Source organism: Phalacrocorax aristotelis, chromosome 9 (genome assembly GCF_949628215.1).
Source record: "Phalacrocorax aristotelis chromosome 9, bGulAri2.1, whole genome shotgun sequence".
NCBI classification, from domain to species: domain Eukaryota; kingdom Metazoa; phylum Chordata; class Aves; order Suliformes; family Phalacrocoracidae; genus Phalacrocorax; species Phalacrocorax aristotelis.
This window is the reverse complement of record NC_134284.1, coordinates 24,848,939-24,876,481: the sequence shown is the minus strand read 5'-3', so window position 1 is coordinate 24,876,481 and position 27,543 is coordinate 24,848,939. Positions and strand designations below refer to the sequence as shown.

General features: G+C 47.4%; 1 protein-coding gene across 9 annotated transcripts; it reads right to left on the bottom strand.

The window, feature by feature from the left end:
- Nucleotides 1–426: 426 nt before the first annotated feature.
- SLC25A47 (solute carrier family 25 member 47) lies at nucleotides 427–17,265 on the bottom strand. Of its 9 annotated transcripts, XM_075103926.1 has the most exons (7): nucleotides 16,937–17,262; nucleotides 14,393–14,940; nucleotides 3,734–3,777; nucleotides 3,375–3,446; nucleotides 2,939–3,121; nucleotides 1,827–2,100; nucleotides 694–994 (listed from the first exon to the last, which is right to left on the bottom strand). In XM_075103926.1, exons 5-7 carry the CDS (start codon nucleotides 3,047–3,049, stop codon nucleotides 708–710), a joined length of 672 nt encoding a protein of 223 aa, XP_074960027.1. In that variant the 5' UTR covers nucleotides 3,050–3,121; nucleotides 3,375–3,446; nucleotides 3,734–3,777; nucleotides 14,393–14,940; nucleotides 16,937–17,262; the 3' UTR covers nucleotides 694–707. The 9 variants fall into 9 exon arrangements, with proteins under 9 accessions (XP_074960025.1, XP_074960023.1, XP_074960026.1 ...); XM_075103924.1 differs by lacking the exon at nucleotides 14,393–14,940 and having other exon boundaries at nucleotides 427–994; nucleotides 16,937–17,264; XM_075103922.1 differs by lacking the exons at nucleotides 14,393–14,940; nucleotides 16,937–17,262 and adding an exon at nucleotides 14,071–14,384 and having other exon boundaries at nucleotides 427–994.
- Nucleotides 17,266–27,543: the final 10,278 nt, after the last annotated feature.

Genomic DNA, 27,543 nt, shown 5'->3' with positions numbered 1-27,543 from the left:
GGGAGGGGATGGATACCGCAGAGCTCCAGTTGCACAGGGAGAAAATCACACGACTTATCGGGAACCCGTGCTTGGTTTCACTTTCAGTGAGGCCATGAGCCTGATTATGTAAACAGACCATATCTGCCATTTCATTAAACAATGGCAGGAAAAGCAAGGAGATTCATATCTCAGCTGCTACCAAAGGGATAAAATTGTAGAGTACTTTGGGAACATTACAGCTGAGAAGAAAAGTTGCAGCCTGAAGCACGAATACAGACGTTGCTCATTAAATGCAGTATGGGTATTACATGTAAAGAGCACACACTGGATGGTGCTAAATCTTACACAAACTCCCCCAGCCCTTGCCTTGGTTGTGAAGATCACTTCCTGTGCCAGCAGAAAACACAATGAATCCTTTACCACAATCTGATCAGACAAGCCAGCTTTTTAGAACATATATATTTGCAAATGTTTCAAGAACCTAAGCAGCAGTGACAGCCCAAATACACTAACAACATAAAGGGGAGGGAGGCTGTATATAAGTCCAACACTCCCTGATGATTTTGTAATCCTATAAGAATAAAACAAAGCTGTTGGTCATCCAGCTTTGTGCTGAAATGTCTGTGCTTCTTATGCTGTCCATCAAAGGAGACAGTGCTCAGCCCTTGTTTGTGGATGTTGTGTTACAAAAAAACAAACTACTCTGCTGAACAGAGTGGCACAACCTATTTTTTGTTTGTATAACGACCTGTAAATCTCAGTACAGCCTCATACGTTACAAACACCACCATGTTCACAGGAAAGGCACGAATGCAGTTCAAACCCAGTCCTTTGAAAAGCACTTTTGCACCCTCCTTTCTCACACTCTCTCTCGCACAGTGGATGAGGCCTTTGTACTTGTGCTGGTCCAATTCATCTGTTTGCATCCGTGATTTGATGACATCCATGGGAGTAGCTAATCCCCAGGCCAGGACTCCAGCAAAACCACCAGAAAGCAGCACAACAAGGAAACCTGCAGGAGTGAAGGGGGAGCAGGTAACTTGAGCCTTGCACTGGTACAGCTACAAGCATCTCAGATTTGTTAACTAAGTGGGTTAGCTTTCATGTGTTTCAGCTGTTATTTTGTCCAGCTCTTGCAGTTCGGTTTTCAGTGATCCCACACAAACTGTGCAGCATCTCGATTTCACAGCATACTCATTTTTGCGTACATCACACTGGCTCATGCAGAGGCAGCATCTATTTTAGCACCACACGATCAAGATGTGATGCAGCCTGAGAGCACTCACAACATCTTCGGCTGGCTCAACTTATTTTTATAGTTCTCAGGAAGATGCTTTTTGTGGAATGTCACCTATTTGGCCTTTTCTTAAAGTGGATAGTTGCTTTTTGGAGCCAAACCAACAATGGGGAAACTTAAGTGTCTTTATATTCTGCATTTGGACTTTATTTTTGAGCTCTGGACTGACCCTGATCTATGCTCCGTGATAGCTCCTGCGAGGACCATCCATGTTTCATTTCTAGTTACATATCCTGTTTCTGCGTTAGGAGGATTTCATCACTGCATAGCAGGCACCACAGCATTCCCGCAGGGAAAGGAGTAGCTGCTGAGGGACAAGGTTGTGCCTGCAAAGCCCTTGCACGCGGGCTGCTGGTGCCTGTGCCAGGAGGGCGCAAATGGCCCCGTGGTGCCAGGAAGCAAACACACAGCAACCCCACAAAAGGACCGGATCTGGGTGGGGTTTTATAGGTACTGGCTGATGTTTGCCGAGAGCCTGGTTTCCCTATTAGCGTGGTAGTAAATAAGCTGTTTTTGTAGATAATGCCAGCCGCTTTCCGATACCTACCTGGTTTATTTTTCCCAGCTGGTGTGAGCCAGTCGCAGAGAGCGGAATAGGTAAGGAAATAGATTGCAGAAGAGGAGCAATCCCTGCAAAGCAATGCAGAGCAGCCCTTGTAGAGACCCCCAAAACCTTCCTCCTTGGCGATCAGCTTCAGACAGTGGAGAGATCCTCGGTACTTTGGCTTGGAAACAGGCTGGGGAGATGTGACAGAAGGATGTGGCTTCCTCTGAGTCTGCATGCGAACTTTAGCCACTTCACTAGGGGTCATCAACACAACCTGGAACATTAAAGGATGGTATTTTAACCCTTCACATTTAAACAGTGTTTAGATCCCCCTCCTGCACATTCCTTGTCTCCAACCTTTACATATCCTGGGATCATGCACTTTTGCCAGGCAGCATCACTTGTCAGGGATGCCCGGTTGAGTTTTGAGTCCTGACAAGGCAACGTAGTCTATTGACCATTTCTACAGCAATACCAAACAGCTCCGCAAGCAGTCGCTCCCTGGACCCTTTCACCATCCATACCAGGTATGAGCTAATTTTTCTGGGCAATGGGCTGCTCCTGCTGCCCGTCACCCCACAGTCACCAACCCTGCCTCAAAAGCTGTGGGTGATGAAATGCCTTTTTGTCCTTTTTCAACACCTTGGTGCATAAGGCAACCCTTGGCCACACTGACCTGCAGCCAGCCAACCCTCTCCCGTCTCTGTCTCCACCAAAACACCAGCCTGTGCTTCACACGCTGAGTTACGTCTTTCTTACATAAACACACCGTCAGAGCCACTTGGAAAGCTTGCTGCCCAGGTTGTTTTTCTTCCTTTTTTCTGCATTTCTTGCCAAGGTCCACGTCATTCCTAACAGCACGTTCTTATGTGTTGTTGGCCCTCTAAACGAAATCCAGCACGAGCTGCCCAGCAGGACTTGGCCATGCTGTGGACCCTACCAGAGAGGGGGCAGCATAGGCAGAGCGTGACCTGCCCTGCAAAAACAAACCCGCCAGGCTGTTGCAAGCTCTCCTGTGGGCTCCCAGACAGAAAACACTCACTGCTTTTCCAGCCTCCTCTGTCTGTGAACAAGACCTCTTGTTGCGCTTTCCCTTTCGGCTGTTTACCTACCCGGACAGCACCAGCAGCACCACCAGCAAGGGCAACATCCAGCTTGGACGGCTTCACATCTGCAGCCCCGTATCGCAGCTTGCAGATGGCACAAAGGAAGTTTTTGTACATGCCAAATGAAACAGAAGAAATCACTGATACCGTGAGGACAGATGCAGACACACCTCTGTAAAATCCCCAGACCTAGTTGGGAAGAGAAGCAAGAGAACACTTTGAAGAGGGAATGGCATGGGAAAACACTGGCCATACACTGCTGAGCCAAAACTTACTCCTATCTTACAGCTCATCAACAAAGCTAAACTTCATCCTGACCCTTCTCCCAACAAATGGTTCTATGTAACTGCTGCCCGTCCTCCCCAGACTGAGAGAGGCAGCTCTGCTTCTCTGAAACAAGGCATCTGTAACTGTATCAGCAATTCTGATGAGAGTTACCTACGTTTTCTGTCCTGTATGTTTCCTGAATGCAGTGCCAAATCCCATTGTAATGCCTCTGGGTCTGAATTCTCACCTAGGAATACAGGGGCAACTTTAAAATGCAGGCATCAGATTACGGGGGGGGGGGGGGGGGGAAGCAAATGCCATAGCAGCACACTAGTTAATTAACCAAAAATTGCATCCCCAAACAATTTATCTTTTTTTTAAGAGAAATACAACGCAACCCAATAAAGTGAAGTATGCTGATGTAACAAAGACGAAAGCACTATCATGGGACTAGTTTTCTAAAAAGGAGAGGAAAAAGCAAAAGGGCCTGTTTGTTTTCAGTCTGTAGTCAAGAGATAAAGCTCCAGCCCGTACCTTGACTGTGTCCAGCGGATAACCCACTGCTGTACTTAGACCACCTGAAACAGAGAGTGTATTGCAGATGGTTAACAGCACACATTGCGACACACCATTTTCCCCCATCGTGGCAAGTAATTAGGGGAAAGGCAGAAAAACGCAGCTTCAGAGCTCTGCTTTTCTTGGCACCAGACTTCTCTCAAGCTCCAGCAATAACATTTGAGCCAAGAATGACAGAGCAAAATGCGCAGATTTCTCTGCATGACCAAGGCACGCTCAGAGGAGGAATCTGAGTGTCAGAGGAAACTTATCAGGAGGAATAACACCGCAGTGAAAGCTGGGATGGGGAAACACAGAAAACACTGCTGCAAGGGAAGCTCTGTGCACGCCACCGGCCCTGTGGGCTTTGAGCACCCCTCTTTCAGGGAGACTTAGCAGGAAGCTTGAAGGGTTGACTTGTATGATATCGGACTGTTTCTGTTCCCCTTGCAGCTTAGGCAGTACAGCATCTTTGGCCTGTGACCAAGCACCCTCTCATGAGGTGCAGAGCATCCGCAGTCACACGAGGGGTCCATGGAGCAATTTGGGCTCTCCATTCTTGACGTGGAAATATTGAGGAATAAAACAACTCCTTGAGCAAGTCCAGCGGAGAGCTACCAAGATGATCAGGGGACTGGAGCATCTCCCTTATGAGGAAAGGCTGAGAGACCTGGGTTTGTTTAGCCTGGAGAAGAGAAGACTGAGGGGGGATTACATAAATACCTATAAATATCTAAAGGGTGAGTGTCAGGATGATGGGACTAGGCTCTTTTCAATTACAGGACAAAGGGCAATGGGCACAAGTTGGAACACAGGAAGTTCCACCTGAACAGGAGGAAAAAATTCTTTCCTGTGCGGGTGCCAGAGCAGTGGCACAGGCTGCCCAGGGACGCTGTGGGGTCTCCTTCCCTGGAGACATTCAAAACCTGTCTGGATGCAGTCCTGTGCCCCCTGCTCTGGGTGTTCCTGCTCAAGCAGGGGGGTTGGACAAGATGATCTCCAGAGGTCCCTTCCAAACCCTGCCATTCTGTGATTCTGTGATTCTGAAAAGCAGCGGCCACAAGGACGTGAATAAAAGAGGAGCGGTCCTCAGGCATTACAGGTTCTCAGCAATCTGCCCTCTTCCTTCATGAAGGCAGGAGAGGTACTGCTGCTGCCTTCTGCATACCAGGGACTGGACATATCTTGGCTGCACTTTACAAAGCACATCTACAGCCCTGGGTGGGGAGTTAGGGTCCACGGCACCATGCTGGACTAAGGTTCTGAAGTGCGTCTCCTACGTGCACTGAACACTGCTGCAAAAAGCAGGGCAAGGAGCAAAAGCATAGGTTGTTTGGAGCCCTGGCAGGCCGGTGTGACACCGGGGCCAGAGGGCACATACAGGCGCAGCACGACAGGCAGCACAGCTCTGCAGTGAGACCACCCACCCTCTGCTGCTCAGGGCTCAGCAGGATTAAGGGGCAGTGAGGGATTAGCGCCGGGCATGCACAAAGCCAGTGTGCTCAGCAGCACGCCCCGCACACCAGCTGACCACCACTCCCCGTCTGCAGCAGTGACAGCATGCCCAGAGTGCTGGGGGGGTTTGTCAATCCTCTGTTGACACCCAGGCTCATTTCAAGACCCTAAAATAGCAGCTGGAGCTGGAAACACATTAATCCTGTGAGACAAAGTTACTGCCTTAGTGGCAGATAAGGAGAGCAACAGCACTCCAACATGGACTTCTCTTGGTTGCAGTAACAAAGAGTAACACAGATCACGCACTGACCCTGCCTTTACTTCCACTGCATTTCTCAACTCTGATCTAAAGGCATCTGTTGGCAGATACAACAGATGATAAAGGGACTGACCAGCTAACTTCCTCCGAGTACTTCAACTGCCAAGTGATCTGAGAGGCAATCGGGATGGGGGATGATGGAGCTGTATCCATGCAAGTTATATAGACAGAGATTGAGTTCATAAAAGCGCAGGATGAGCCCTTCAGGGAGCCAGGCAGTCATGGCTCACGGGTCAGAAACTGCCTCTCACTGAGTCCTTCTTTGAAAAAAAAAAAAAGGTAGATACTTAAAGATGTCTTAGTTGCTGTGATTATTTAATTAAGCATGTTCACCTGTGATTACATGGCTGCTTGTGAGCTCTGGAAAGCTCTACTACGTTGGGGAATAAAGCAGCAGCTGCTGGAGTGAGTCACTGGGAGACAATCCCGAAGTACATTACTCAGAAGAAAACAACCAACAGCATCTTGCCTGAAGAAAAATGAGATTTGTTCTGCAAAACTCTCTATCAAATCCACCACCAGATAAAGAGCAATGAAGATTAAAAATGGGCCAAGCCACTTCTGTATTTCAAATCCAAAATGAGATCAAATTGTAAGAGAGATGGCGACAGGGAATGCACAGGCAGAGTAATATGGCTTGAAGGAGCAGTGCTTCTGGTCTGAGCAGAGTAGCAACACAAAAAGTCACCCGGGGCCACTGTCCGAGATTCCCGGCCATCGGCCAGAGGCAGACTGCAAACACAGACCTTGCCAGCCAGGAAAGAGCAGCATATAAGTCAATGTCAGCATGACTGTGCTGACCTCAGAGGTGAGGTCACCTGGCCCAGGAACCTGTCCCGGACAGGAGGATTTGTCATTGCATTGGTTTCAGACTTCCTGAACCTTAGAGGCAGCAGATGCGGGCTTACCAAATGCTGGCAACGGGGGGTCACCATGTGCCTCACACACCTAAGCCCTGGTTTGCTCCACCAGCTCAGGAAGGTAGGAGTCTTGGCTCATGCACATCAGGTACCAAGGCTGATCTGGGTCAGCGTAGATAAGAAGTGTCCTCCCTTCTGGAGAAATTGGCCAGATCATGCATTAAAATGCAGAGACAGAACCAAAATAAACCTGCAAAATAAAGCAGGTTTGCCCCAAACAAGCCTGTTTCCCATTACTTTGCCGTTCTAGGGCCCACCTTGGTGCCAGCAAGGACCAAACATCTCCACCTGGGAGGAGACCATAAAGGTAAATTCTTCACTGTTCCCACCGAAGTGGAGATGTGAGCAGTCCAAATCTCCAAACTACCACAGTCTGCTATGAGCTGCACTCCTTAAGAGTCAAAGCACTCCAAGCAGTTACGTTTTCAGAGCTGAGGAGCTCAGCCAAGTCCATCAAAGGCTGAGGAAGAAAGGCTCTGCACAGTGTCATGCAGTATAAATAGCCTGGGACAAAGATAGCATGACCCACACATGCCCTGTTTGCACAGCAGAATTGAACAAGGCCAGCAATGCATAGCATGCATTCAGGAGAGGGATCCTGTGGGACTTCTGCTGCATAACACTGCACCAGCTGTGATGAAAATAAATGGCAAAACTAGATGAATTATCTTTGTTGGGTTGTAATGAACCATTTTTTATGCCCACTTTATCTGAGGTGTTCTCGGATATTGTGCACAGGTTGCAGCATCCCCTACACGCACACACTGCGTACAGGTACAAAACTGTCACAGTACTCTCAGTCTCTTCATGGGTCAGGCCACTTTGACCAGTCAATTCAAATAAGGAGTGATCCTGGCAGCGTGGCACCGCAACAGCAATCAGCAGAGAGCGAGCGCAGCCATACAGAGCCCACTGGGCTGCAACAGCTCCAATCTGTTGGCAAATGCCTGGCTGAGAGACCCAGGGAGAAGCAGGGATTGTGGTCCATGTGCTGGATGGGTAGACAGCAACTTCCAAAGACTTTTACTTCATGAAGAGATAGGAACGCAAGAAGCACCCCGTATCCTAAACAAGCTGAACTCCTTCCAGTAACGTGACCCTGGCAGAGGCCAGCAGGAGCTGCTTTAGCTGTAAGGACAAGGAGACAGCATGTTCCCTCCACAGGTGGACTATTTTGTCTCCCCTTGGACTGCATGTGACTGGTGTGTAACCTTGCAGCAAGATGTGGAGAAGCTCGGGCACACTGCAGACCCTGCTGCTCTACCATTACCGGGTGAACCACAACTTCCCCTTCCCAAACCTAGGGAAGGCTATATCCTCTGCACGAGCCAGAAAGAATGTATCGATCCAGACTGAGCTCCCAAGAAAACACACAGCCATCTGGGTCTCTGGCTGCAGGGAGTGCCACCAGCTTGCACTGGAACCAGGTGGCAGTAGAGGGAACAGCTGTGTATGGTGTGATCAGGTGGACTACCTACGTGGCCTGGTGGCAGAGCTAAGAGAGGAAGTAAAGAGGCCAAGGAGCATCTGGGAATCTGAGCAAGAGACAGACTGGTGGAATCACACTCTAGCCGCCCAGAAAACTGAACAGGGACAGCCACCAGGAAAAGCCTGTGGATCCAGTATCATCCCCCCACCAGGATGTAGGCAGGGTCTTAAAGGGAAGCAGCGAGTGGAAACAAGTTCACAATCAGGGCAGCAAGCGAACCCTTTCCTTGTCCACCACACCTCCCCAGGTGCCTCTGTACAACAGGTATGAGGCTGTAGATGTGGAGGACCAGTCAGTGGACAGTGTGGGTGTCAATCCACCTACACCAGAGGAGTCACCAAGACCAAAAAGACCTACCCACCCTATTACTACCACCTCCACAAGGAAGAAAAGACAGGACATAGCTGCAGGAGACTCCCTCTTGAGGGGAACAGAGGGTCCAATATACTGGCCTGACCTTCCTCATAGGGAAGTCTGCTGCTTCCCAGGAGCCTGGGTTAGAGATATCTCTAGGAAATTTCCTAGCCTGGTACAGCCTTCAGACTATACCTGTTACTGCTTTTCCACGTGGGTGGTGATGAAGTTGCAGTACATAGGCCAAGGGTGATTAAAAGAGACTTCAGGGCCTTGGGATGGTTAGTGAGGGAATCTGGGGCACAGGTTATTTTTTTCTCGCTCCTTCCAGTTGTGGGCAGTGACACTGGATGGAACAGGCAGACCCAATCTATTAATACATGGCTTCGCGACTAGTGTCACCATCACAGCTTTGGGTTTTTTGACAATGGGATGGCCTACACAGCACCAGGCTTGCTGGTGTCAAATGGGAGCCACCTTTCCAAAGGGGAAAGAGGGTTTTTGCTCAGGAGCTTGCAGGGCTCATTGACAGGGCTTTAAACTAGAGGCAAAGGGGGTGGGGGAACATATCGAGCTTGCCTGTGACAAGCTGTGGGATGATACACAATGGTTAGAGGGACCGGCTGCTAGTATGAGCCCTCAACCTGTTGCCCAGAGGCATACTGGGGAGACGGAAGCACAGTCGAGGTCTTGTGGAGGTGAGCTGAGGTCTCCTGAGGTAGCAGGAGCCAACAAGGAAACTTCCATGAAGCACCTCAAGGGAAAAAAGGGGTGTTCCACTAAGAAGGTTACATGGCCCACAGCCCAGATGAAATGGCTCTACACAAACACACACAGCATGGGAAACAAACAGGAGTTGGAAGCTACCATTCTGCTAGAAAGCTATGACCTGATTGCCATTACAGAACCTTGGTGGAACGAATCCCATCCCTGGAATGTGGCTATTGATGGCTACAGACTGTTCAGAAGGGACAGGCAAGGAAGGAAGGGCAGAGGTGTTGCCCTCTACATCAAGAAATTGATACAGTATGAAGAGCTGTTACTGAAGAATAACCACAAACAGGTCGAAAGCTTATGGATAAGAATCAGAGACAGAGGCAACAAAGGGAACCTTGTGGTTGGTGTCTACTACAGGACACCTAATCAAGGGGAGCCTACTGATGAAGCTTTCTTCCTCCAGCTCCAGGAGGCTTCATGCTCGCAGGTTCTCATCCTACTGGGGGACTTCAACCACCCTGACATCTGCTGGAAAAGTAGCATGGCGAGCTGTAGGCAATCCAGGAGATTCCTAGAATACATTGAGGATAACTTCCTAAGCCAGGTAATAGACACCCCTACCCAAGGGGATGCAATAACGGACCTGATGATCACCAATGCAAGTGAGCTTACCAGTGACGTCGAGACTGGAGGCAGCTTGGGCTGTGGTGATCATATATTGGTGTAGTTCACACTCCTGAGGGATATGGGAAAAGCAAGGAGTATACTCAGGACCCTAAAGTTTAGGAAAGCAAACTTCCAGGTCTTCAGGAAGTTAGTCAGAAGGACTAATGGGTTCATCAGAAGTTAAACGGTCCTCGGGGACAAGGAAACAGAGCAGAGCTGGCAGATCTTTAAGGATGCATTCTATAGAGCACAGAGCTTTCAGTCACCAGGTGTAAGAAATCAGGCAAGAAAGTGGAGACCAGCATGGCTGAGTCAAGACATGCTGGTCAAACTAAAGAGCAAGAGGGAACTGCACAGGCAGCAGAAGGCAGGGACAGGTATCCTGGGAAGAGTATAAGGATGCTGCCCTGTTGTGTAGGAATGGGGTCAGGAGGGCCAAGGTGCGGTTGGAGCTGAATTTGGCAAGGGAAGCAAAGAATAACAAGAAGGGCTTCTACAGGTACGTCAACCAGAAAAGGAAGGTTGAAGAAAGCATAGCCCCCAGATGAACAAGAATGGTGACCTAGTATCAACAGACAAGAAGGCTGAGGTACCCAACAACCTTTTTTGCCTCAGTCTTCACTGGTAACCTCTCTCCTCACCCCTACTAAGTCTGTGGACCACAAGATGGTGACCAGGGGAGTAAAGCCCCTCCCACCATAAGGAAAGATCGAGTTTGTGACCATCTGAGGAACCTGAACATACACAAGCCTATGGGACCTGATGAGATGCATCTCAGAGTCCTGAGGGAATTGGCTGATGTAGTTGACAAGAATCTCTCCATGAGATTTGAAAAGTCATGGCAGTCAGGTGAAGTCTCCGGGGACTGGAAGAAAGGAAATATTGTGCCCATCTTTAAAAAGGGTAGAAAGAAGGACCCAGGGAACTACTGACCTGTCAGCCTCACCTCTGTGCCTGGGAAGATCATGGAATAGATCCTCCTAGAAGCTATGTTAAAACACATGGAGGAGAGGGAGGTGATGCAAGGCAGCCAGCATGGCTTCCCAAGGGCATGTCCTGCCTGACCAACCTAGTGGCTTTCTGTGGTGGAGTGACTACATCAGTGGACAAGGGAAGAGCTATGGATGTCATCTGTCTGGATTTTGTAAAGCCTTCAAGACAGTCCCTCACAGCATCCTTCTCTCTAAACTGGGAAGATACAGATTTAAGGGGTGGACTGTTCAGTAGATAAGGAATTGGTTGGATGGTCACATCCAGAGGGTAGTGCTCAATGGTTTGATGTTCAGAGGGAGACCAGTGACAGGTGGTGACCCTCAGGGGTCCTTACTGGGACCAGTGCTGTTTAATATCTTCATCAATGACATAGACAGTGGGATCGAGTGTACCCTCAGCAAGTTTGCAGATGACATCAAGCTGAGCGGTGCAGTTGACATGCCAGAAGGACAGGATGTCATCCAAAGAGACCTGGACAAGTTGGAGAGGAGGGCCTATGAGAACCTCATGAGGTTCAGCAAGGCCAAGTGCAAGGTCCTGCACATGGCTTGGGCAACCCCTGATATCAATACAGGCTGCAAGATGAAGAGATTGAGAGCAGCCCTGCAGAGAAGGGTTTGGGGGTATTGATGGATGAAAAGCTGGACATGAGCCAACAATGTGCGCTCGCAGACCAGAAGGCCAACCATATCCTGGGCTGCATCAAAAGAAGTGTGGCCAGCAGGTCAAGGGAGGTGATTCTGCCCCTCTACTCCACTCTGGGGAGACCCCACCTGGAGTGCTGTGTCCAGCTCTGGAGCCCTCAGCACAGGAAGGACATGGGCCTGTTGTAGTGGGTCCAGAGGAGAGCCACCAAAATGATCAGAGGGATGGAACACCTCTCCTTGTGAATACAGGCTGAGAGAGTTGGGGTTGTTCAGCCTGGAGAAGAGAATGCCACAGGGACACCTTATTGCAGCCTTTCAGTACTTAAAGGGGGACTACAGGAAAGAAGGGGACAATATTTTTAGCAAGGCCTGTTGTGGCAGGACAAGGGGCAATGGTTTTAAACCAAAGGCAGGTAGATTTAGACTAGATATAAGGAAGAAATTTTTTACAGCGAGGGTGGTGAAGCACTGGAACAGGTTGCCCAGAGAGGTGGTAGATGCCCCATCCCTGGAAACATTCAAGGTCAGGTTGGACAGGGTTCTGGGCAACCTGCTCTAGTTGAGGATGTCCCTGCTCACTGCAGGGGGGCTGGACTACATAACCTCTAAAGGTCCCTTCCAACCTGAACCATTCTATGAATCTATGAAATCTTTATGCGTCACACAAGAGTCAAGTCATCTCCTAGTCATCAAAAGCCACCCCTGCCATGGCTGCTGCTGTAGCAGGGCTAGAAATCATAGAATCATAGAATCGTTAAGGTTGGAAAAGACCCTTAAGATCATCGAGTCCAACCGCTAACCTATCACTGCCAAGTCTACCACTAAACCATATCCTCAAGCACCACATCTACCCTTCTTTTAAATACCTCCAGGGATGGAGACTCTACCACCTCCCTGGGCAGCCTGTTCCATTGTTTTACAACCCTTATGGTGAAGAATTTTTTTCTAATGTCCAACCTAAACTTCCCCTGATGCAGCTTGAGGCCATTTCCTCTCGTCCTCTCGCTTATTACTAGGGAGAAGAGACCGACCCCCACCTCGCTACAACCTCCTTTCATGTAGTTGTAGAGAGCGATAAGGTCTCCCCTCAGCCTCCTCTTCTCCAGGCTAAACAACTCCAGCTCCCTCAGCTGCTCCTCATAAGTCTTGTTCTCCAGACCCTTCACCAGCTTCGTTGCCCTTCTCTGGACACACTCCAGCACCTCGATGTCCTTTTTGTAGTGAGGGGCCCAAAACTGAACACAGTACTCGAGGTGCAGCCTCACCAGTGCCGAGTACAGGGGCACGATCACTTCCCTGCTCCTGCTGGCCACACTATTCCTGATACAAGCCAGGATGCCATCGGCCTTCTTGGCCTCCTGAGCACACCGCTGGCTCATGTTCAGCCAGCTGTCAACCAACACCCCCCAGGTCCTTTTCCTCCAGGCAGCTCTCCAGCCACTCCTCCCCAAGCCTGTAGCGTTGCATGGGGTTGTTGTGACCCAAGTGCAGGACCCGGCACTGGGTCTTGTTGAATCTCATACCATTGGCTCCAGCCCAATGATCCAGCCTGTCCAGGTCCCTGTGTAGGGCCTTCCTGCCCTCCAGCAGATTGACACTTCCACCCAGCTTGGTGTCATCTGCAAACTTACTGGGGGTGCACTCATTCCCCTCATACAGATCATCAGTGAAGATATTGAACAGGACCGGCCCCAACACTGAGCCCTGGGGAACACCGCTCATGACTGGCCGCCAACCGGATTTGACTCCATTCACCACCACTCCCTGGGCTTGGCCGTCCAGCCAGTTTTTAACCCAGCGCAGAGTGCACTTGTCCAAGCCGTGAGCAGCCAGCTTCTCCAGGAGAATGCTGTGGGAGACAGTGTCAAAGGCCTTACTGAAGTCCCAGTAGACAATGTCCACAGCCTTCCCCTCACCCACTAAGGGGGTCACCTTATCATAGAAGGAGACCAAGTTATTGAGGCAGGACCTCCTTTTCATAAACCCATGCTGGCTGAGCCTGATCCCCTGGTTGTCCCGCACATGCAGCGTAATGACATTTAAGATGATCTGTTCCATGACCTTTCCTGGCACCAAGGTCAGGCTGACAGGCCTGTAGTTCCCTGGATCCTCCTTCCGACCCTTCTTGTAGAGGGGCATCACATTCGCTAGTTTCCAGTCATCTGGGACCTCCCCGGTTGACCAGGACTGCTGATAAATGATGGAGAATGGCTTGGTGAGCTCCTCTGCCAGCTCCCTCAGTATCCTCAGGTGGATCCCGTCTGGCCCCATGGACTTGTGAACATCCAAGTGAAGGAGCAGGTTGGTGACTGCCACGTCTTCAACAGCTGGGACTTCATTCTGCATACTATCTCCACCTGCCAGCACAGGGGCCTGACAACCCTCAGGATGACCAGTCTGACTATTAAAAACTGAGGCAAAGAAAGCATTAAGTACCTCAGCCTTCTCCTCATCTTTCCTGGCAAGGTTACCTTCCACATCCAACAAAGGAGGGAGATTCTCCCTGGCCCTCCTTTTGTCACTAATATATTTATAAAAACATTTTTTGTTATCTTTACCGCTGGCAGCCAGTTTAAGTTCCAGCTGGGCCTTCGCCTTTCTAATCTTTTCCCTGCATAACCTCACAACATCCCTGTAGTCCTCCTGAGTCACCTGCCCTGTCTTCCAAAGGCAGTAAGCTCTCTTTTTTTTCTTGAGTTCCAGCCAGAGCTCCCTATTCAGCCAAGCCAGTCTTCTACCCCACCTGCTCGACTTACGGCACATGGGGACTGCCTGCTCCTGCGCCTTTGAGACTTCCTTCTTTAGTAACATCCAGCCTTCCTGGACTCCTTTGCCCTTCAGAACTGCCTCCCAAGGGACTGTGTTAACCAGACTCCTTAACAATCCAAAGTCGGCCCTTCTAAAGTTCAGGATAGCGGTTTTGCTGACCCTCTTCCTTACTTCTCCAAGAATCAAAAACTCTATCATGTCATGGTTGCTGAGCCCAAGACAGCCTCCAACCACCACATCATCCACGAGGCCTTCTCTGTTCATAAACAGCAGGTCCAGTGGGGCACCTCCCCTGGTTGGCTCGCTCACCAGCTGCATCAGGAAGTTATCTCCCACACACTCCAGGAACCTCCAAGACTGCTTTCTCTCTGCTGTGTTGTATTTCCAGCAGATACCTGGTAAGTTGAAGTCTCCCAAGATAACAAGGGCTATTTCCTATGATCATGCATGGGAAAATAAGAAAATTCAGGCTGGAAGTTCTCAGAGTTTCTGGGAAAATTCAGGTTGGAAGGAATCTCAGGAGGTCTCTAGTCCAACCTCCTGCTCAGTTTTATTGGCCAGGAAGGACATCCTTACAGATGAGCTGCTTTCCACCACATCCAGCCTTATTTGGTGGTTATTGAAAGTTTCCACAGTCACTAAGCATGGTTCTCTCATGTTTTTTCCATCTGGAGTCACAGCAGGTCACTGTTTCTGAAGATGCTGAGCTTGTCCCATGGCCACAGAAGCAATAGCTCACAGGAGATGCACAATATTTGTGCAGGTGCCTGAGCCAGGCTGGATCATTACATGGGATTCAAAAGGGCAGCGACTCTGCTGTTTTTCAGAGGTGCTTAAGCCATGCTTTCTCCAAAACACTCTGAAAATAGATCAAGGTCACAAGAATGTAATTTATTAAACCGAAACTCTGTTACTATCTGTGCTCTTTGTTATTATTTTGCATGTTTTATGAACTTCAGCTGGGTTTGCAGCCTCCTTGGGAATGCAAAAGCTGCTTTAGCTCTAACAAACACAAGCCATGAAATAAACTCAGCACCAAAAACATCCCAGTTCTCACAGGAAAGCTGTCCCACCCCTGGAAGCTGTGACATGTCGGGGTAGGGACCACAGCCCTGAAGTCCTGCCCAGGTACCTCGCACATGTCCATGTGCAAGCTCCCAGCAGGGAACTGCATGCCAGAAAACAGGCCAGTCTGACAGTGAAAAGTTGTGTTATCCATTTTAGAAAAGCCCTGAGCTGGACACAGTTGACAGGGTGGAAAATCTTGCTCTCTGACACCTTGAGGTCAGCGAAGTGCATTAAAACAAAGACATTGCTGGTCCCAGCTGGAGCTCCACAGCCTACATCCTCCCAGGCTGAGCCTGTTTCCAGGGCACCCATGTGAGACCCTTGCTGCATGACTGGGCACACATGATGCTAGTGCCCAGACAGGGCAGCACCACACAAACCACAGCCTTGCATGGGAGCCGGGGCAGAAGGCTGAGGAGAATGGCCACTTCAAAACTGTTTTCGACTCTCCACATTCCCTTGCAAAAGAATTTTATCCTTAAGTGGCTCAGCTCCAACTGTACCAACAAAAGCAAAGGAGTCCAAGCAGCACCCGTAATTGTTGCTGCCCCACCATTAATGTGAAGTCTCAGAGAAGTTTCAGTGAATCCCTCCAGGATGGACATCCTGCTGCCAGCCCCAGCACAGGGCTCCTATCTCCACTGGGTGCTCTGAAGTCAGCAAGGAAAGAAGAGGAGAAAGGCAAGCTGTCCTGGAGGGGTTGGTTATATCCCACTCTCCCAGGCAGGATCCTTTCTGAGCAGGGTCCCCCAGCACCTCAGGAAGACCAACACCCCAAGCAACAGGCACCTCCAGGGCTGGATGCCACTGAGAGGCCAAATCTCACCCTACTTGCACATTTTGACAAGCAATAAGGGGCTGCAGGGTAAAACTCATCACGGTCCCTCCCAGGAAAAGCACATCTGCACCAGCACCACAGGCTGCTCCTGGGGAAGAAAACTGCCAGATTTCTGCAGGTATCAAAGTCAGATCTGACATGCAGGCTTGGGCTGGGCATCTCAGCATCTGGCAGGTTTATTTGGCCTTTCTGGCAGTGATGACCCTAAGGCTCTTGTCTTGGTATTTGATAATTCGCTAAATCTGAAAAAAATTCAGAAAAGAAATTACACCAGTGGCTACATTCTGTTGTTTAAAACAAAGTTGGGTTTGAGCAGTACATGCTCTAAAAATGTCTAGAATTAAATCACACTTTTATCGTTTTACTTTTTTATATACAGCTAACCTGCTTTCTCCCAGATCAAAGCCTGATACATAGCACGCCTGCACTGAAATTACCATCGCAGCTGTAAATATGTCTTAACCTAAGATAATGCAAAGGTCGTTCGTTCAGATCTTCTTCACTGCAAAAAGTCATGCCTCTACCCCTCCCATCTCACAAATTGTGTCCTCAGCCCACCAGAGCCCCGACAGGCTGCCAGACACCAGAACCCCAAGGCACCAGCCACATGAGATTTTGCTGTCCAGGCAATCCTTGCCAGTTTGTATCTGCACACAACATATTCCACTTCGTCTCTTCCTATCCGAGTTTTGCCCTGTCCTGCTGCAATTAGACTGGAGGACATTGCAGGGCAATGACCTCAGCCAACGAAATTGCACTGCTGCCTCTCCAGTAGCTCTGCGAACCTGCTCTGATGACATTTTCCATTTAATAAAGAAGAACGCACTATTAACAAGCAGCTGCTATCAAAAGACTCTCAGCTCTGTCATTAAGACCTGCCCGTTAGCCAAACAAAAAGAAAACACAGCAATCTGCTTTCAGCAGCAATCACTGCTTTATGTATTTACCTCCAATGGCCCCAGCAATGAAATCCATCCAGACTGAGTCTGCTGCCTTAATCACCCTTATTAAGCGTTAAGGAGGTAGAAGAGAGGATACCGGTTCAGTCTTTCCAGAGCCCCGCAGGTCCTTCAGAGACAGTGTGATATTCAGTATGAATCACCTTCTCTTTACTCTGGGGATTGTGAGCCTTGTGGGTACTTGATGAATTTGTATGCTGGAGGCAGAGCCGGGAAGCCTGGAGCTGTTCCAGGAACACAGTGAATAAGTAATCCTGTGAAGCCCGGCAACGCTGCGCCAAATCCACTGTTCTCAGTGCCTTTCTGCTTGGAAAATCACAAGGGGCGGTGCCTCGCACAGTAATGCTGGCTGTGAAGGGGCCATTCCCTGTTGTACTTATTAACCCCAGAAGACAGCCTTGTACACTTGCTTGCCAGTGGACACTCTTGCCCTGGGCCATGGAGAAGCTGCATGGGTGCCTGTGTATGAGACACCCATGCCCAGCCCAGCCCAGCCCAGCCTTCCTCCTTCTGATAGAGCAGACCCCCTTCCCATCAAGGAAAATTCCTTGTGCCCTTCCCAAGAAATTTTCCTTGGCTTTCCTATCCCACACAGTTGCCCCTAAACCTCTACCCAGACCCCAACAGATTATTACCTGCTCACTGTATATAGGAATGAATCCAGAAACGAATACAACCTTCCCTTTCAGGCTGCAGGGTAGTTTTCCTAGCCCCTGGAGGAGCTCTGCTTCTTCACTTCTTGCTCAGTCTCCCAACCCCCTTTTCAATGTCAGCTCCTTACTGGGGTCAGCAGTGAAGCAGGAATCACTATCGCTGCTTCCTATACTCAGTGTTTTGCCCTGCAAGGGAGATGGGAGATGGGAGATGGATTTGCCAGGAGACTTGTCCAGCACTTAATTTTTTCTTCCTAATTTACACTCAGCACAGGGTGGTGATCTCAGCAGGGTAAAGAGAAAAGCACAGAGAGAGTCCTGCTGGTCAAGGGGAACCAAAAGCTCAAGAAAATGCCATATTGCCTATTTTTGCACAACAGCCCCATACCAGAGGGCTGTGACATCTATACGGGAGAGGTTAAGTTTTGCCCAGAGTGAACGTGGAAACCAAAGTCCTGATGCAGTGAAGGCCTTGCCAAGTCATGACCTGAATTGTACTCCTCTTGAAGAGGTTTCCCTGGGTCAGAGCCAAGGCACATTGGCAGCAAAGGGAAAAGAAAACTTCACGGCTGCTGCCCCCCTGGGTCGGCTTCAGAGAGGAGCTGAGGACTTTAGTCCCCAGTGCTGTCTCCTGCACATTTCACAAGAACATATTTCTCACTGAAGTGCATATTGTGGATGGGCTGATGTGTCAGTGACATATAGCACAGCTCAGTGTGAGGGCTTAGAGTTTCTGGGGACTGAAGATTAAAGGATTTTTAGCAACTTGCTTCCCATAATTTCTCACACGTCCTTCCCTGAACACGTTCTGCACTGGACAGGACAGTTTATTCCAGTGTAACATCATGCAAGGCCAGCAAAAACTTAAAACCAGAAGTAAAATATTATCTAGAGAGATAGCAATGTAACTGCTAAAACACACTGGGTTATTCAGTAGCCTTTACTCGTTACACCTGGTGACCATACAGGAGTTATTAACGGTTCATCAACAGTCTGTATGTGCCAAGTGCAGGGAAAGGTGCTGTTTCCACTTCTCCCACCAGCCATTCCTAGTTGCTGTCCTTGCAGGCCCCCCTCCAGCAGCGGGACCAAGTGTGGGACCTGCCGCATCCGTGACACATGGACAAGGACACAGTCCCCTGTGGAGGGGCAGCCCCAAGGCCTACAGCCTCCTGGTTCCTGCAGGGATCAGGCAACCTGCTGAGCCGCTCCAGCCTGTGCTGCAGCAGTCACAGCCACCTTCAGGACCACTGCTTAGACACCACTGTTTAATATTGATTTTCTGAGAGCTGCTTCCAGTTGAAGTGAAGAAATTCATTATATTCCCATAGGAAAGTGTCACCATGTGTTGCCTCCCATCACATGGCTGGGGGTGTCGTCTGGGGGGGGCGTTTCTACACATTGCAGTGACTGGTATGATATCAGCAAGAAAACAGAGACTGGCTGGCGTGTCACACTGGCTGACTAAAGTGTCAGGGCTAATAAATATTCCCCATCAAATGCCACAAGACCAAGCAAAATTTCTACCTTTTTCAGCTGAGCTGAACAGCTCAAAGGGAATCTTCCTCATGAAAACTTCTGTGACTGTAAAAAAAAAAATAACTAAACAACCCAAAAACCTTCCCTTTGCAACAGAGTATTAACCTTTTTTTTATTATTTTAACCTTTGCTCACACCAACACTTCTATCAAAATGTTAGTTTACTTTGTATAGCATAAAGCTGATTCCAGATTCAAGCATTTTGATAACCTTGTGATAATGGCTTTCGTTACTTCAGTGAGGTATACTGGGAGAAATCATGTTTTCCACTTGACTGGAATTGCTCTGCAAAGGCCATTCAGAAGGTGGCCATCTGAAAGAATAATATTTGGGGGCTTGAGTTGTTTTACCTTGTCCCATGAAGGTGTCTCTGGAGATATACCAGTTCTCAGATACCAGCCTCATTAGTAATGCTTACCAGAATTAAGCACTCCAGTGCCACACGTCAACAGAGACAACCCAAAAAATCCAGTCCAAAGAAATCTTGAATTACCAGAAAGATCTTCAAGATCAAATACGAGTCATTCCTGTCACCCTTTGATACAATGTCCAAGGACTGACAGAGATCACTGCTAGTCCAGCTTGTAAAGAAACACCATGGTCCACATCTACGCAGGGATGAGCAAAAGTGCTTGGTCTCAACCCAGGTGGTCTTCTCAAAGCATGCCCTGGGACATGACACACGAAATGCATGCTTTGAGCCAGCCCAAGGGAGAGTACTCCACTAGAAATAGCTCACAAGTCCTTTCCTCCAATAGCAAATTGTTTAAGAGATATTCTTTCAAAATAGGTGAATTTCACAGGGGATTTTGAGAAAGCAGTGTGTGGAAGGTGCTGTCAGATGAAAAGACAGATCTGACAATCTGCAGATCTGAAGGAAATTATGAAACTAAGTGACAGAAAAGCAAGGAAGGCCTTAATTTTGCACAATGTGTGATGGATGAGACACTCCATTTGCTTCACAGGAAGAGGCAGCTGTCTGCCCACCCAGGCAGAGAGAACTGCTCCATGGCTAAAGCGGCAGAAGGGTTGGAGGACTGGTACAAGTGTGTGGAGCAAAAGGAAAGGTGGAGAGGGAGACTTTGGGTAGGTAATCAATGTTAAGTAACACCTTTTATGTGAGACAAAAGAGCAGGGGCATCCCTTTACCCCTCTCCTTCAATAGATCATTCCCAGGATATTACCAACTCCATCCATCCTGCAAAGTGAAAGAGAGGCCTGTCCTCTTTTGCCTCTGCAACCACCTGCTAGCTCTTCGAGCTGGATTTGCTGAGAAAACGTTCCTGCCTCCTTTCTTACCATAATGTGTTGTAGTTTCTATTCCACTTATGATCTGCAATATCACACTCACATGCATATCCATTAATTCCTATCCAATTTATTTTGGAAAAATCCTTGACTGAGGAGACTGTTCAAACAGTGTTACCCTGCTATGTCACCAGGCTGTTTGCACATTGCAGAACAGGAAAGAGTGACACCAGCAATGCTGAGCTGGCAGAGCCTGATGCTTGGCTTGCGTAGTGGTGGGTGGAAAGGGGGGAGGAACCTCCAGGCTCCAGCTGTGTTACGGACTTTCAAATCAAAGTATCTCATTGTCCTTTATCTGAGGTACTAATGAAAAGCCAATAATTCCAAGGACTCAAACATTCGCAGCAGGAATTTCACCGCAAAACAAACAAAACCAGTAAGGAAACCACTCTGAGCATTGGCAACTGCACAGCTTTAGCCAGGGATAAGTGATCAGTGATTTCACGTCTGGAAAGCTGATATAAGGTTATAAAGTTTCCACACACATTTCCAAGGGAAGGGAAAATGTTAGATTTCCAAGGGGATTGAAGATGATTGCAGTAATTTAATAGTGACACAGATTTTCTGTGTGGCTTTGGGCAAGTCACTCAATCTTCTTATACCTAATCTTCTAATCAGCACAAGAGGTGCGCTGTATGTCCACTACCATGAAGTCACTGCAAGGATTCAGGCACTTCTCAGAGAACAACAAGTCTCTGTTCAGGAGTAAATCCTGGGAAAAGGTGGAAGCAGCAACATTAGCACCCACCCTACACAAACAGCCATGTGAAAAAAGCTCTATATTAAAACCAGCATTGCCTCATGGTTCTTTTTAAGTGTTATATAACTCTCCCCCCAAAACCTTGATCTTTACAATAAGAAAGAGGAAATGTGACAGTGCATCACCTCAGTCAACTCCTGTAAAGTTTTATGCCAGCCGACATTGCTAATACTTTGGAAGGACTCCTGGCTGTGATGGAGGGAGGGAATGTCAGGGCTGTTACTGACTTTCCAATTGCATTTTGAGCCTCTTTCCAACCTCTTGCACATTTTCTGCACTTTAATAAGCAGAAGATATAGTCAGTGACCTGCAAGCAAGCTTGGAGAGCCAGGAGCAGAGGGAGACACTCACCTTCCCTGTCTCCTCTTCCCCACCAAGCAATAACGTACTCTTTATATGTCATTACGATATTAATGTACAACCCTCAACCTTTTTAGCAGGGCTAGTTCAGGCATTAGGCAGTAAAACATAGCTGCCATGGTAGGAACAGTGGCAAGCCCCATATCCACTGGTGATGCTGTTGCCGTATCAGTGCTCTCTCCAGAGTCTATGTCTCTGCATCTTTTTCTCCAATATCATCAAACTGTGTCTCCCTCAGATTTCTGCTGCACACCAGTGAAAAATGTATGAGATGCTGCATCATTATGACTAGGTGACAGTCTTTCTTCCCTTTGCAACTATCTGATTTGATGGGATTTAAGAACCTCGGAGCTACTCGGAAATTTGGAAGAAAACTCAGCTCTAGAACTATAAAGCATTATTATTTAGGACTTTTGATATCAGCTGCTAAAATCACATGAGAAAGATTGTTATAAAGATACTTAACTGGCAAACCCGGCACCAATGAGTTCAGAAAAGAGAACTTTTTTGAAGTACCAGCATTATTATGAGCTTATGTTAAGACGGGATATATACAAAAGAATTTAAGATTTTTTTATGTTGCAGGAGTGGAAAACAAGTGAAATTATGCTGAATTAATTAATGCATTCAAGAAAAATCAAGCACCTCTGTTAAAAATTCTGCTACAAAGCAGGTTTAATTCCAGTGAAGATCCCCATATTGTTGGGGCCAAAGAGCTACTGATGCCCGTGCTACCTTGATCAATGCTAACTCAAGGATCTCTGCTGTAAATCTTTGTAAGCAGTGTACACAGTCCTAGAAGAAATATAGGCCCATGCCATCAGCAAATATTGCATTCTGTGCCTCCAATTTTACCTGACCTTTTCCATGGGCTTGAGCTGGAAAAAAATTTTAGGTCTAAGCCAGAAGTTCCTGTAGCTTTTTCAGTAGCACTAACAAAGCATTAACAAAGAATACCCCGACACCAGTATTAACAGTACTGGTCTCTGAATATCATATGAAGTTCACAGCCTTGTGTATCATTCTTGTCTTTTCCCTGGCATTAGTTCAGGAGCCGTATGAGTGTCCATCTCGCAGAGTACTTAGGAAGTTTCTGCAAAGGCACATTAGTCATTCTGCCAAGCTTGTTCTTTCAGTTTCACAGAAATGGGTGTCTTTTCTGTATGACTAATGCAACAAGAAGCATATGCCACATGACAGCTGGAAGCCCACATATGACCCAGCAGGAAGCTGCCTTGAAGGCAGGCCAAGATATTGAAAATATTTTTTTAAATAAACCTTAGTGGCATTGCCTCACAACATATTCCTGCTTTTTTTGGCTGTCTCTTCTCATTCATTACTGACTGGTGCATCACACTGTGTCTACACTGTTGAATAACTTAGCATTTAGATTCAGCTGGAGACCTAGTCTCCTGGTCATTGACTTTGCATGTGGATACAAACTGTGCCAGAGGATTTCAGTACACGGCATTGAAAGTATATTTCTATAGCTGTTGGCAGTGAAAAATCATTTGCCTCACAGAAATGATCCTGTAAGAACAGGACGGCTTAAAAACAGACAAGAGGCAGGCAGAGGAGGTTCTCCTCCTAGCTCTGCCTCCTGTTCCCTTAGGAACAGTTTTACCAGTTTCCTTATCTATGAAATGGGCATACCTGTACATTTTACTTCACAGAAACAGCCTGAGGCTTAGGTTATATTGTCTGTAAATCCAGACAGGAAAATTCTGTAAAGATGCCAACTACTGAGTTTTATCTTCCTTTTCTGAATTATTTCCCAACAGTTTTTGCTCACTGTCACCAGTCACAAGCATATTTGTTGAGTGACTGAGTAATATGCAGAGGGAGAGATGGGCAAAGCTGCTTGGCTGATAGATAGTTGCTAATTAAGGTAACTGGACTCAGTGCCCGCCCTCTTATCTCAGCGTGCCTCTTTGTGGTCCCTTGGCATCTTAAAACTGTGCTGCCAAATAGCTTAGCAATTGGGTTCTGCTGGCGACCTGTTCTCCATATAGCTGACTGCATGCACACACAGTCTTCTGGTTCTCTCCAAAGAAAGTCACTCCACCTGTAGCAAACGTAAGAGGACATAAACCTCATGATATTTCAGGTATTTTGGACTCCACTCCCCCAAATATACGTAAAAAAAATTATAATGTCTTAGCCATTATAGTGCCAGCACAGGCCAGACAATAAAGATGGGACCTGTCAAAAGAGAAGTATGGGGATGTGTTTGTGTAGGTCTGCCCTCTCCAGCCTGCTTGCTGACTGCTTAAAAGAAACATGTCAGGAAAGGAAAAGGCTCATCAGTTTACAGAACTCAAAGTATACATGATCTTTGAAATTGAAGGTAATGCCAAGGAAAGGACTTCGGACCAATGCCTGTAGGCAGCTTTTCCCCATTTTTCAGTCTGTTCATTTCTCATCTTCTTCCAGGGAAGCACCCAGGAGGGTTGGCTATGAATTTGTATTTCAAACAAAGCACAAGACAACTATGAACGGGGATGGATTCTGCCTCAGAGTCATCATAAATGTTGTTGACTGTTTTAAGGACAGGTTATGATTCTTCCTCTTGCCTTCTCTAACAAGCCAGTATATTTAAAACCAATAACCCAACTAAAACACTCATCTGCATACACAATATACATGGAGAAGAGGCTCAGACAAAGAACAGAAGGTGCATGTCAGAAGTTGGCCACTTCTGCTTAAAATGACATGGGTCAGGATTTCCAGAAAATATGTGTACCCAGTATTAAAAATATTTCCACCTTATCAGGATAAAGCATGGAAAACTGGAGCTATACCCAACTTCTCCAGGCACTTTATAATTTACAGCATACTAAGCCACTCCCTTCCTGCAGCACCTCTCAGTCTCTGCCTCTCTCAAGCCCAGCACCTCAGATATTAGCTTAGACAGTTGTTTGCCTGCCATGATTTCCCTTAGAACGGAAGGGGTCTCACACCCCGGGATCGTGATCAGAACATTTGGACATCAGCCCCTACCTGTCACCAGACCTATAAGCAAAGCAGCTCTGTTTCGACAGCGCCTGACTCTTGTACAACTGCATCCGTTACATCTCACACTTTGAAACACCAGTCTTATCAAGGGATTTTATCAGGCTGGGAAGTTTCAACATTTGATATACAGTACCTTTGAAGCCAGTGGGATAATAACGTCAGAGAATACCCCAAAGCCACCCAAGGTCATAAAGTTAATGGATAATAAAGGCATCTAGTACCCTATGAGTAATGCCTTAGCTGCTCTGTCTTCAAAGACAGCTGCATCCTAAGGATATGGAGTATCCTAATGACCTGACTCAATAACAGAGCTTTGAGTGGGGCAATGAGTACAAGTGGGGCAGTGAATACAAGAGTGTTTAAGAAAACAATGAAAATGGACTTGAATCCACACAAAGGTACCCAGTGAATTTGCCTGGAGAAGAAGCTTTTTCAGACACTGGGTGTTTCCACAGAGGAGCTTACCTTCTACACTTTTCTTATGTACTTAACATTGTGTCCCAATATTCCTCTCATGTCACCATTCAGATTTATTTTTTGCTGCTTGATATGGTCAGTTTGCTAGTATAAATGTAATGTTCACACAGTTGCATGCACATGGTCTAAATGCCACCTAGGTTCACATCATAAACAAATCACAGAGAAAAAGCTGCTGCCCTGAAGAGTCTTTGAAGCGTGATTCAGGGAGCCCAAGTAGGTGCTAGGAAGGAAAAACTCAAAATCAAGTCCCAGCTCAAAATAAAAAGAGAAACTGATGAATTTTTCTGGGTGACGTGATGAGTACCAAAGTTGTGATGGTGCAGCAGTGTTTTACCTTAGAAGATAAGGAAAGGGCTGAGACCAGAAGGCTGTATGAAAGGAAATCTGCCTGCCAGGTAGTCGCAGCACTGCCGAAGCCCTGGTGAAGCTCTGGGGAGCAAAGGGGAGAGCCTCCCATCCACCACTCTCCACATTCTAGTGGGACATGTCTACTGGGACATGGCCAGTTATTGATGCCAAATTCACAAGCAAACAGAAAGATTTTGAAACACCTGAGTCAACAATGTGTATTTTATTGCATGCCGTTGCCACCAGAATTTCTACAAGTTTATCACAACTCCATATTTCTGTTCCTTTCCTACTTCACTCTGCTTTTGCCCTTTCTGTTTGTGTTTCATTTACCAACAGTGTTAATTCTGCCCCTCTGCTTCTTTACTCTCCTCCTTATTCTGTTCCCCCCTGCTACTCTCCCAGTTCCCTTTGCTGGGTTTCCATTCCGGCTAACTTTCTCCCAGATCTTCCCTGGGTGCCATCAAGGGCAGCAGGTGGCCAGCAGTCACTTCTGGCCACAAGAACGAGGGGGACCTTCTCTCCTATCTCACCCCTCCAGCATCACCTGCAAGGCCTCTTCCACCTGAACTGTCACCATTCAGACCTAAATGACAATGGGACAAAGGGAAGAGGGTCTTTGAAGGTTGACATTAAATTATAACTTCAACCTTTTCTCTCAGACATGTAGCAGTGCTGCTGCTGTACATGCTGGTAGGTCCTATATGTTTGCCAAGCTGCCATCAGCTCTTTCTTTTCTGCTTTATCTTTCTGATGAGCCCACTTTTCATCATCCAGCAGGAAAATTAAATGCTCCCAAAGCTGAAGAAAGCAGGGAAAGCGCAGCCCCTCACTCTGGCTCTCTAGGGGATGCATCCCAGCCAGTTGTAAGTTATTTTTGGATCCGCCTTAGCAGAATAAAAGGAAAGGCGGTCACAGCTGAGCTGAATCTATGGAGCCTGAAGGGCACAAGTGCTCCCAACAGGCATCTGAGTCACGCTCCAAGCTGGAGGCATCACACATCAACAAAGCGGACACAAGATCAGACGTAGCTTTTGAACTGTCTAGAAAAAAAGCCTGAATGAAGAGGAGAACCAGTAAATCTGGGTTTCCTTGAGCATCAGGTTAGCTCTCCAAAACTGTATCTGTACTGCACACATAAGGCCCTGGATCAATAGGCAAAATGTAACAGGCCTAAGTAATATTATGAAATTGTAAGAGCTATATGACCTCCTTCCCTTTGTCACCAAGCTCCTATGGTAGCCACACACAAATATAACCACCTATATTGACTCACTGTCCCCTCCACATACAAGCTTAATAAACTCTGCTACATTCACACAATGTTGCCTCACAAGTGTAACTTGAACTGAAAACAAAACAAAACCCCAAGCAAGAAAAAAATGAACAAAAGGGAAACTCCCCAGTGGGGCCAAAGTCATGCTCATTCCTTAGTGACCCAACCCTTCAGATCTCAGACTTTATATCAACGAGCCCTTGATGTTCTCTGTGCTAATTTATAAAGCACCCCTCTGCCCCCTTTGAAGTACATGCCTGCTGCAGTGGGGTTTGGTAGCACTGAGTAAAGCTGAATAGGAGCAGTTCAAGCATGCAGGAACAAGACAGGCCTTTGCAGATTGCAGCAACCTGGGAGGGGCTGCAACAGTAAGATCAGAATTAACTGATCTTGACAAACTGGAAAAACAATTGGGAAAAAGCAATTTAGCATGGACAGCTAGGAATGACTGTGTAGAATGAAACTGTGCAAGTACAAGACAGGGAACACCGTAGCACACAGCTGATCTACTGCAAAGGGTCTGGGGCACATCATGTGTCACAGGCTGCCCAAAAGTCAATGATATCACGTTATGTTACGTAATTGTATGTTATGTTAATTTATGCTATGCTAATATGTTATGTTATGTTATGTTATGTTATGTTATGTTATGTTAAGTTATGTTATGTTATGTTATGTTATGTTATGTTATGTTATGTTATGTTATGTTATGTTATGTTATGTTATGACTCTTGCCTGTATCTGGTCTCATATTCAGAAATAAGAACAAGAGTGCTGTCTGCAAACACCCTATGTAATCTCCCATTAGTCACCCAGCCAAGGGCCTCAGGGGTCAGTTCAAGGAATTCCAGGTCAG